Source organism: Emydura macquarii, unplaced genomic scaffold (assembly GCF_026122565.2).
Source record: "Emydura macquarii macquarii isolate MOO-44397 ecotype Brisbane River unplaced genomic scaffold, CSIRO-AGI_Emac_v2 contig_2393, whole genome shotgun sequence".
Taxonomy (NCBI): domain Eukaryota; kingdom Metazoa; phylum Chordata; order Testudines; family Chelidae; genus Emydura; species Emydura macquarii.
This window is the reverse complement of record NW_027132530.1, coordinates 123,242-134,222: the sequence shown is the minus strand read 5'-3', so window position 1 is coordinate 134,222 and position 10,981 is coordinate 123,242. Positions and strand designations below refer to the sequence as shown.

At 47.0% G+C, this 10,981-nt stretch overlaps 1 protein-coding gene across 1 annotated transcript; it reads right to left on the bottom strand.

The window, feature by feature from the left end:
• Window positions 1-203: 203 nt before the first annotated feature.
• Window positions 204-6,548, bottom strand: LOC137161865 (zinc finger protein 665-like). Its single transcript, XM_067561375.1, has 5 exons — window positions 6,522-6,548; window positions 5,821-5,947; window positions 5,099-5,212; window positions 1,768-4,737; window positions 204-938 (listed from the first exon to the last, which is right to left on the bottom strand). The coding sequence occupies exons 1-4, from the start codon at window positions 6,543-6,545 to the stop codon at window positions 2,867-2,869; spliced, it is 2,136 nt and encodes a 711-aa protein (XP_067417476.1). The 5' UTR covers window positions 6,546-6,548; the 3' UTR covers window positions 204-938; window positions 1,768-2,866.
• Window positions 6,549-10,981: the final 4,433 nt, after the last annotated feature.

Genomic DNA, 10,981 nt, shown 5'->3' with positions numbered 1-10,981 from the left:
GAGCTGGAAAAGTGAAGCTCGGATTTCCCATTGGTTTAAATCGCTCTGAATTAGAATTAGGCAGGTGGTAAGGTTGAGAGGGCAGGGGTCTTGGGCTGAAACCCAGCTCAGAGATCAGAATCACTTCCATGTTTGCCTTGCTTTTAATTTTAACCTCCACTCTGAATTTGGTGGGTATTTAATGCAAAACAGAAAACACTGGGCATGTGAAAAACTAAATTCTACTTTATTGTTCCAAAGGATTAACAAAGAGAGACTCCTTTCCCCACCGCCAGCCCAGCTTAGCATGCTACATTTCATCCCCAGCCCTGCACATTGCTATATCCAAATCCCCCATGCACCAGCAATAGAGCAACATTTATAAACTGGTAGAAAAGTGCAGCGAATCCATGAGAGATGCTGGGCCCCAGTGACAAAAGCAAACACTCCAAGAGCAGGGAATCCAAGGAGCTGAGATTAGAGGGATGCAGTGCGGGATGAGTGGCACAGACAGTCTTTTTGTCATCCAAAGTATTTTATATATATATACCTAACTGAAGTTTCCACTTCATGCATCTGACGCAGTGGGTTTCTGCCCACAAAAGCTTATGCCCAAATAAATTTGTTATTCTTTAAGGTGCCACAGAACTCTTGTTGTTTTGCTGAAAACAAATTAACACAGCTACCCCTCTGGAACTGATTTACTCAGCACCTCCTCAGTATTTGGTTGTGTCATTTACAAAAGTTTTAGCATCATTGCAAAGCATGAAAGAAAACAAAAACAAAAACAAACCAAAGTGAAAATCTGCCAATCTCCAAATGTTCTGGACTTGGCTGGAAAAAGCCCAGAAGCCACTTTACTAATAGATGAAAAGCTGAGAAAGCTCAAACAGAGCTTTAGGGTTCATTTGAATTCTGCCTCCAGATCTGGGGCACTTTCTTCTCTAACCATCAGGAGTCTGAATTGGGATCAAAGAAAACAAAGAGTGATTCCTGAGCATGGAGAGCAAAGAACGCTGTGGCAAGTGCTATGCAGGGAGGTGGAGGGTAGAAAGGGGAGAGGATAAACTCTCCAAGGCTTGGACAGACACTGCTGAGTGGGAGTAGAGTGTGACAGTGAAGGGGGGGATGAGGGAATCCCTCCAACTCATCCCATCACCCGCAAATAACACAGAACCCAAAACACCACATTTTACTATCCCTGCTCCAGCACTTTTAGATTCTGTTTAATTCTGGTCTCTAGGGGAGTCAATGTACAAAAAATACATTTTTTGGCATAACCTGGAGCAATATGAGACTATCTGGGAAGGAGACAATCTCTCCCTAAAGGAAGAACACAGTGACTCTAACAATCACTCTGCTAATGGATGAGAATAGATATGGTTGGGGACAGTCTAGAAAAAGAATAGTGGAGGAGAGTCAGATATGCTAGCTAATCCCAACCACTTTTCCCACCATAGACAGACCCTCAGAGGCTGATGCTGCGGAGGCAGAGGTAGCATCCCTAGGCCTTTCAGCCTCCCACAAAAGACCCTGTGGAAATCACTCCCTCTAACTGATGCTTTCTGAATGCAGAGGCAGGAAAAGGGGCAGAGGGGGTGAGTCATAAGAGGCAGCACCTCTCTTCCCTGTACTGTACTGTACTTGTTAGTCTTTAAAGTGCTACAGAACTCTCATTGTTTTTGCTGTATACAGACTAACACGGCTACCGCTCTGGAACTCTTTCCTGTACTGTCCTCTCTTATCCCATGATCTCTAACATTTGATTTCCCTCCCAGGGACACTCACTGTGCAGGGATGAGTTCCAGGTAGGTGGAAGAGCCCAGCTCAGGGGCTTCTGGAAAATGGAGGGTGGGGACAAGTGTCCAGAGTTAATGTGCAGCCTGGCCCAAGTAACCCTCTCCGAGACTCCATGAAGTGGCATCACATCTGGGAAAGGAAGGGAGAGGATGGAATTTCATTCAGGCAGAAGGAGATTTTGGAGGAGTTTCCCTCTCCCTTCCCCCAGCAGGCTAGTAGGAGGCAGGCAGGCCCATCAGTTCAGCAGCCAGGGCTGGAGCAGGGAGGAGGGGCTGATCTGGACTTCTGCTCCTCTGCCTGGGGTTTGCTTAGATCAGGCAAAGCCAGACGGTCACTAATCAGCTCAGAGTCAGCTGCTGCTGGAACCTACCCCCAGAGATGGGCAGCTGGATACCTGACAGCCAAATGCCACTGGTGTGTGTGGGAGCTAGGAAATGGAGTTTTTACTATGGCCAGCCCTAGCCAGGGCACTGGGAGAATTTATTTTCTCTATGGAGGATTTTCTGATGTCCAGTATAGTTTTACATTCAACTGAAGCGTTTTCCATGCTAAGGACATCTGAGAGGCTCTTCCCGATGTGGATTTGCTGATATTTGATACCATGTGAGAACCAAATGAAGCTTCCCCAACATTCATGCTCTTTCTTCTGTGAATTATCCGATGTGGAATAACGTGCAAGCTCAGACTGAATCTTTCCCTGCAGTTTTCCCCAACTTGTGAAGTTTTTCCCCAAAGCTAAGCATTTATGGGTTCTCTCTCTTGTGTGGATTGTCGATGTGAAGCAAGGTTTGAACTGCAAATGAAAGTTTTCAAAAGTAAAGACATTTATAGATTTTGTCCTGTGTGGATTCTCCAATATTTAGGAAGTTATGAGCTGGGACTGAAACTTTTCCCATCATAAAAGCAATTAAGGGGTTTCTCTCTTGTGTGGATTATCTGATGTTTAGTAAGGTTTGAGTGCTCACGGAAAATTTTCCCACAGTGGAGGCAATTTTAAGGTTTTTCCGTGTGCGTTTTTCTGTGTGCATCCTCCGATGTGAAATAAGTTTTGAGCTCTGACTGAAGCTTTTCCACACTCAAGGATTTTTTACAGTCTCTCTCCCGTGTGCAGTCTCCGATGGGTAGTAAGAGTTGAGCTCCGACTGAATCTTTTCCCACAGTCCAAGCATTTATAGGGTCTCTCTCCTGTGTGGATTTTCCCATGATTAATAAGGCCTGAGCGCTGACTGAAGCTTTTCCCACAGTCCAAGCATTTATAGGGTCTCTCTCCTGTGTGCAGTCCCCGATGGGCAATAAGATTTGAGCTCCGACTGAAGCTTTTCCCACACTCAAAGCATTTATAGGGTCTCTCTCCCGTGTGCATTCTCCGATGAGTAATAAGATTTGAGCTCCGACTGAAGCTTTTCCCACAGTCCAAACATTTATAGGGTCTCTCCCCCGTATGGATTCTCCCATGGTTAGTAAGGACTGAGCGCTGACTGAAGCTTTTCCCACAGTCCAAGCATTTATAGGGTTTCTCTCCCGTATGGGTTCTTTGATGTATAATAAGGGCTGATGCTACACTGAAATTTTTCCCACACTCAAGACATTTATATGGGCCCTCTCCTGTGTGGATTCTCCCATGGCTAATAAGGATTGAACGACGACTGAAGCTTTTCCCACACTCCAAGCATTTATATAAGCCCTCTCCTGTGTGGATTCTCCCATGGCTAATAAGGACTGAGTGCTGACTGAAGCTTTTTCCACAATCAAAGCATTTATAGGGTTTCTCTCCCGTGTGGGTTCTCTGATGTATAATAAGGGCTGATGGCACACTGAAACTTTTCCTACACTCAGGGCATTTATATGGTCCCTCTCCCGTGTGGATTCTCCCATGCGTAATAAGAACTGAGCGCTGACTAAAACTTTTCCCACAGTCCAAGCATTTATAGGGTTTCTCTCCTGTGTGGGTCCTCTGATGTGTAATAAGGGCTGATGGTGCACTAAAACTTTTCCCACACTCAAGGCATTTATATGGTCCTGCTCCTGTGTGGATTCTACTATGGCTAATAAGGTGTGAGCGTTGACTGAAGCTTTTCCCACACTCCAAACATTTATAGGGTTTCTCGCCTGTGTGGGTCCTCTGATGTGTAGTAAGGGCTGATGGTGCACTGAAAGTTTTCCCACACTCAAGGCACTGATATGGTCCCTCTCCCGTGTGGATTCTCCTATGGCTAATAAGGCCTGAGGGCTGACTGAAGCTTTTCCCACACTCAAGGCATTTATATGATCTCTCTCCCATGTGCAGTCTCCGATGGGTAGTAAGATTTGAACTCCAGTTGAAACTTTTCCCACAGTCCAAGCATTTATAGGGTTTCTCTCCTGTGTGGGTTCTCTGATGTATAATAAGAGCTGATGGTACACTGAAACTTTTGCCACACTCTGTGCACTTATATGGTCCCTTTCCTGTGTGGATTCTCCTGTGGTTAATAAGGCCTGAGAGATGACAAAAGCTTTTCCCACAATCAAGGCATTTATAAGGTCGCTCTCCTGTGTGCAGTCTCTGATGGGTAGTAAGATTTGAGCTACGATTGAAGCTTTTCCCACAATCCAAGCATTTATAGAGTTTCTCTCCTGTGTGGATTCTCCCATGGATACTAAGCCCTGAGCGCTGACTGAAGCTTTTCCCACAGTCCAAGCATTTATAGGGCTTTTTTTCTTTGGGATTTGTCTGCTGGGCTGTGGTTTCCTTGGGATCCTTGCCTCCTCCCCCACATTCAATGAATTCATCCACTTTCTTCCTTGGGTGATTTCCCAGCTTCCTCTCTGACCTGTGCCAATCACTCCAGGCTCTTCTCTGTTCCAAACTCTGGGAAAAAATCCCTTCAGCTCTTCTCAAAAAGGCCTCCTGAAGTTCCACTAGCTCAGGACTTTCCTGCTGTGGATTCCCCGCCTCGTTCTCACTCGTTGTCTCATCACCTGCTGGGAGAGAAAGGATCCAGGCAGGAGTCATTGCCTGGGCTGGTAGAAAGGACAGAAAGGGGAACAGCAAAGAAGGAAAATACAACATAATAACTGCTGGGGACACTGAGAAATTGGATACTGACTCTACATCCCATCTAAACACTCACAGAAAAGTGAAGTTAGGGAGAAAACTCCTGACAGCTAACAGTGTGGTGGGAAGCAGTGAGTGATATCTGCCATGATGATACAACACCAGCTGACCACAGCCTGACCTGGATGAGATGAGGCAGAACTGAGAATGCTCAGTTTGAGGGTTTTTTCAGCTCTTTCCTTCATTTGCCATATAGTTCTTGTGTCAATGTCATTGACTCCTCACCTGTGCGGATGCCTCTTGGGATCTTCCTTTCCTCAGAGGCCTGGAGATCCGGGACCCACGGCTCTTCCCCTCCTTCCAGCCGGGCAATCAGGTCAGGTTTAGGAATGGGGAGTCCTGCTCAGAGGGTGAAATCAGACATGGTCAGAGTCCACTGAGGATTGGTGGAGTATTTGTCACAAAGGGCACATCTTGAGTTTAAACTAACCCCCTGATTTGCTGGGGGACTGTGGGATCTGAACAGATGGCAACATGGTCACTGAGCACCCTTGGCAGAGGCAGATGTCTGGGGGAGAGGCAGTTGTCAGACCCTCACTGGGAATTTTTAGGATCTTTGTGCTCTGGGGGACATGCTGAGGAAAGACAGCTCTGGTGATAAATCTCTACCTATGTCTAAACCTCCAGAGCCCAGAACCCTCCCCACAGATGGAGCTAGTCCCATGAAGGGAGGTGAAAACACATCCTGGGCGTGAGTGAGAATTAATGCAGATAACACACTGCTTCTGCCCCCATGAAAGCTGGAGGGACAGGGATGAATTAGCATGTCCATTAGGTCCATGACTCCCTGATCCTGTTGAAGTTTGAAGGTGAATGGCTCTCTCACACTGGAGCTGTGGACTATGCGAACTATTTCCCTCTAATCTAACTGACCAGGGAAAAACCTGAGCAGATGCAGAAATGCAGGCCCCATGGCTTCACATAGCTGAGGGGACACATATCCTTACCCAGCGAGGTCACAGTCTCATAATTCTCCTGCATGACGTCCCTGTAGAGGGTTCTTTGACCAGAATCCAGCAGAACCCCCTGCCCCTCGGTGAAATACACAGCCACATCCTCGAAGGTCACTGGCATCTGAAACAACAAATGTTCCCTACTCAGCACCTGCTGCCCATCCACAATCCCACTATTCATTTGGGAAAAAGCACAAAACAGGACAGCTCTGGGTGGTCCAGAGGAGCAGAATCCCACCCCCACCCTGCTCAGAGTGGCCAGGAGGCTCCAGGGAAGAGAGGGAAGGTGAGAGCAACTTGTCCCTCCCAGCAGACAGAGGAGGGCAGGGTCTTCCCATTTATTACACACGTACTAGGCACAGACTGATGTGGGAAGCAGACCTCCATGCAAGGAACAGGGACAGGAATCCCAGCACCTTCCCTTTGTATTTGACCCCAGTCTCTGCCTAGTGGATTCTGGCTCCAGCACTCTGGTCTGTTTTCCCAGCCCTGACCTGGGGTTTGTTTCCTGTTTCAGAAATGGAGGAGTATTCACACATCCCGCCCCCCATAGGCCTGTTCACAAATCAGGCCCTAGGCTGAGCATGGCCCAGCAGGTTTATCACACCCTGTCATGCTCCCTACCTCACCCTGTGTATTTCTTGCCCATCCCCCTCTACAACAACCCTCCCCAGCAGCTTCCCAAAATCCCCTACCTGAGCTGGATCCATCACAGCCATTTCCCTTCCCCGTCCCCTAGGAAGATGGGATGATCTGGAGCAAAATGTTGTCGTTACTCTGCAGCCTGTCAGGGTGAGAAGGGCAATTGGGAAGATTGCCAAATTAGCGTTAGTCCATTTCACAGCCGGATTTCACCAAGGCTTTTTCCCTGCAGACAGACACTCTACACTCCACCATGCTGCAAAAACCCTTGGTTACATTATTACAACATAGACCTGACCCCTCCTATCGGGATTTAATCTACAAGATACTTTTAAGCCCCGCCACTGTAGCCCATGGGGCTAACCTGCTAGTTTACTATATTATATAATCTGTTTTTCTGTCAGTTTGATTGATTACATTATTTTGGCTTATATTTTTGTACTGAATAATTTCAGTAGACATCATTGCCTCGTATTTCAGTGTAATGCAAGGATCCTACAGTCCTGTATCCTGTATGATTAGCTAGAGCAAGTTAGCATCAGTGTTTGTAACCTTTGGCATAGATAAGTAGCCTACTGGTTACCCCTTTTGACTTGGGGAACTGAATGTGTTTAACAAAAGTCTGGAACATAGCGGTAACCACAAGGGACATCACAAGCACTTGGAAGTAACGGTTCAGGCCAAAGATAACGTTTTGAGAAGGAGATCATCAGGATTAATATGTATGGAGATGTTATTAATATGTAAGACTATGCAGACCCATGCAGTGAGTGTACCCTAAGATTTATGTGGGTGAAGAAATAAGATTTGGGCGTGGACATGAATATTCAGGATTGTGCCCAGACCCTATAGGAGGGCAAACCACTATGTGGAGTTACCTTCTTTAAGCTCCAAGTTCTCTTTTGTTTAGCTATCAGCACAGCCGTTGCAGTATTGCTTGGCTACTCACCACTTGACTCTGACCTCCACCATCTCAGGACAGAGGAACTTGGACCATCAGATGCCAGAGCCGAGACTGGTCCTTCATCTCTCACTGCCATGTCCCCAAGGAAGGGTGTGAGTATGTTAGTTTAGGTGACCTGGTAGTTTAGGTACCATCAGTGCCTATAGAACTGCACAATTTCTTTCTGACTCTGTGGGTTGGCGCGTTGATAACTTTTCCTTTATTTTAATAAAGATCTCTAAAGTCTGGCTTCAGCCTCAGCGTGAGTGTCCTTGCCACACCCCTCCGGGGTCCTTGCAAAGTAGTGAATTGTCTACATTTAATTCCTAATTCTGTAGTCTGATTTTGGCACAAGAACCTAATTATCTTCTGGACAGACCATCGATGAGCCTATAATAAGTCGGCCCTATAAAATTCAGGTTAAAACCAGTAACAGAGCCTTTGAGCCGTATGTTAGAAAAGAGCAGAATTCAAAGAATCACTTTGGCGGATCCCGTGACACTGTCCCCAGGGCAGCACATTCCCCCAGCAGCGCGGGGAGCAGGCAGGGTCAGGAACTGATTTTCCTCTCTGCTCCTCACCTTCTTCCCAGGAAAGACAGTCTGCACCGGGACGCTGCAGGAAATGGAGCTGGGTAGGGTTGGGAGCTGGGAACCTCCCTCCCCGCTTATTGTTCCTGTTCCCCTTTCCATCTCTCCACTCTCCCTTCTGCATGGAAGAACTGGTTACTGTCCTGCCATTCCAGTGGGTGTTTCCTCTCCAATAGCTACTGCCACTGCTAACAACAGTGTGTGCCTGGATGTGTCGGGGGCAGCAGCTGTGGGACTCACAGACACACAGAGATGAGATGAGGAGGGGCCGTTTGTGCAGAGTCACTTTCCTGCATGTCCCCAGCACTTTCCCCCAGCTCTCTCTCACCTCCTGGAGTCTCCGGCTCAGGAGTTGATGCAGGCAAAGCCCAGTGCGGCTCCAGGGGCTGATTCCAGCCACCAGTGAAAGTCCCCCCCTCGACTGGGCACAGAGGGGCGTTAATGATGCTCTATCCCAGCACAGACCCCACTGGGCAGCAGCAGCTGCTCAGCCCAGGCTCCCAGATGACAATGGAGGCAGCAGCATGTGTCCCAGGAAGCCCAGCTAACTCTAGGGCTCTAGTACCCTGAGCGCAAAGAGAATCTGACACCAGCCTTCAATGTCTAAGCAATTCCAGAACCCTCTGCTGGGGCAGCTAGTGACCGAGCCTCCCTGTGCTGCCCTGCAATCCCCAGGGACAGTCAGGCCAATGCTGATTCATTTGCCCATCTGGACTCATGCTGGAACCGGAGAACTAGTTCAAACCGATATTTCATACTGAAACCAGAACCGAATCTGAACCATAATTGTATTTTACTGATGGAACCTGCACTGAACTGAACAGAAAAAAAGGAGGTGGGGATAACAGTGAAAATAAAGATTCAGCATTTGTTAAACTCAATATGTTTAAAAACCATAGTGATTCATCTTCATTTGAAGAGAAAACAACAAAACAGCCAATGGGCTGGTGCTGGCTCCCAGAACGGCTGCCCCAGGACAGTGAGAAGAGAATGAGAACAGAAGGGAGCCAGCCAACAAGATCAGGGAGGGAGAGGGAGGCTTGGGAGCTGGCTGCACACCATGGGAGGCAGAGGGGGGTCTAGTGGCAGATGAACCATCTCTGAGATGCCTCCCTGGGGAGAGAAGACGTGGGATGCTCCCTGGGCTCTGAAGTTCATAACAACTCTTCAAGTCCAAGGGCAAAGGTAATGGCTCCCCAGCCTTTTCCTCTTATATGGGCCTCCTCCCACCATCCCCAACTCCTGGGGTAGCTCCTCCCTCCAGTTGCTACACTTGAGGCAGGGTTCATGCTCCAAACTCCGTTCCCCACTGAAGCTAGCTGCAGGCTCACTCCCAACCTGCCCAGAGCACTGTCTGATACCCACCTCCAACCTCCGCCTCAACCTCAGAGTTGCAGCTGCCGGGTACATACCCAACCGCCCCACCTCCCGGGGCAGTGTTTGATACCCACCTCCAACCCCCCGCCCCACCCCAGAGTTGTTCTTTCTCCTCACCCATCCTGGCTGGCTACAAGCTCAGCTTCAGAGCCAAGTTCTGCGTGGGAGGCAGGCCAGTCTGCCTGCAGCACAGTGTGTTCCTGGTGGTGCCACTGGCGCAGTCTTGTTGCAGCACTGAGCAGCGACTACTGAGCTGGGCATGGAGCATGCCTCAGCGACTCTTGAAGCTCAGGGATTTTTGCCAGGACATGACCACCTCAAGCCACGAGCTTCACCTGACAGAAGCAGAATGGAGGGCTTTGGAAGGCATCTCAATTGCACTGAAATCTGATTAAGTGATGACAAAGATTCTTCAATACGAATGAGTAACCACTGGTGAATTGATGGTGCGTGGTTAAAATACCAAGTGGAAATATCAAAAGTCTCTTCTCCGTTTACTGAATCCTTACTTGATTCAATGAAAAACTGGGGAAAAAAATCTGTTAGAACTAATATCTTTCTCTCGTATATATCCCTTTGATCCTAGAGATCAATTCCCATTTTCAGAAGAGGACAGAGTCAAGGCAAAATTTCATTTCACCAAAATGTAGATGAAGATAGAAATGCTTGAGCCAGAAGTCAGAAATAATGATGTCATAGAATCAATGTCAGACATGTCTGAAATTGAAAGATGAACTTCTTCTGAAAGCTTGTAAAAATCTCCAAAAAGAAAGTGATATCTGGATGAAGGATAGACCAAAAAAGGACTGGTCCCATTCTTGATTCATTCGCAGATGAGCTACATCTCAATTAAGAAAGAAAACATACTGAACTAATGGGAACATCAGAAAAATGTCATGCCCAGGCTGTATCAACTAGCAAAAAATGTACCGGCAGTTCTAAAGAACACTAGTGAGTTCTGAAAGAAAATTTTTGGGCCTCAAATGTATCCTTTCACTGCAGAGGTCCAATATAACAAAGCAACTAATTAAAGTTGATATTTTAGGTTGCTCAAATTGTTCAGAAAAAAAATTGAGTTTAATTGACAACACAAAAACACTAGGAAATTCATTTAAAGTTAAACTTAAAAAATAAATGGTCAAAAATCAAAACACTTTCCATTTCAGCTCTCTTTTTTGAATTTACCTTCACAAAGACTGAGATAGGATTTAAACCAATGACCGAACTTTTAATTTTTGTTTCTTTGGGTGGCTTGAACAGGAAACGAAACGGAACCTGAACCAAACCAAATATCGAACACTCTGAATTCAGACCCCCAAAATAATAATATTGTTGTAAGTAAATTAAAGACTACATTGGGAGGTGTTGGGGTGGGGAGGGAGATATTCGCCTTGTAAATTCGGAGCCCTTAGGGGGAAGTCTCCTGCCCATCCACCCACAATGCTTGTTTGACCATTTCCAGGAAAATAATTCCCCACTAGCTCCTGGGTGGAGCAGCCCCTTCACCCTCTTCAGTCCTGTCAACCCCAAACACTTCATATTCAGGAATCAGACCCGCAAAATAATGAGATTGACTTAAAAAATATCAAAGACTAAATTGGGA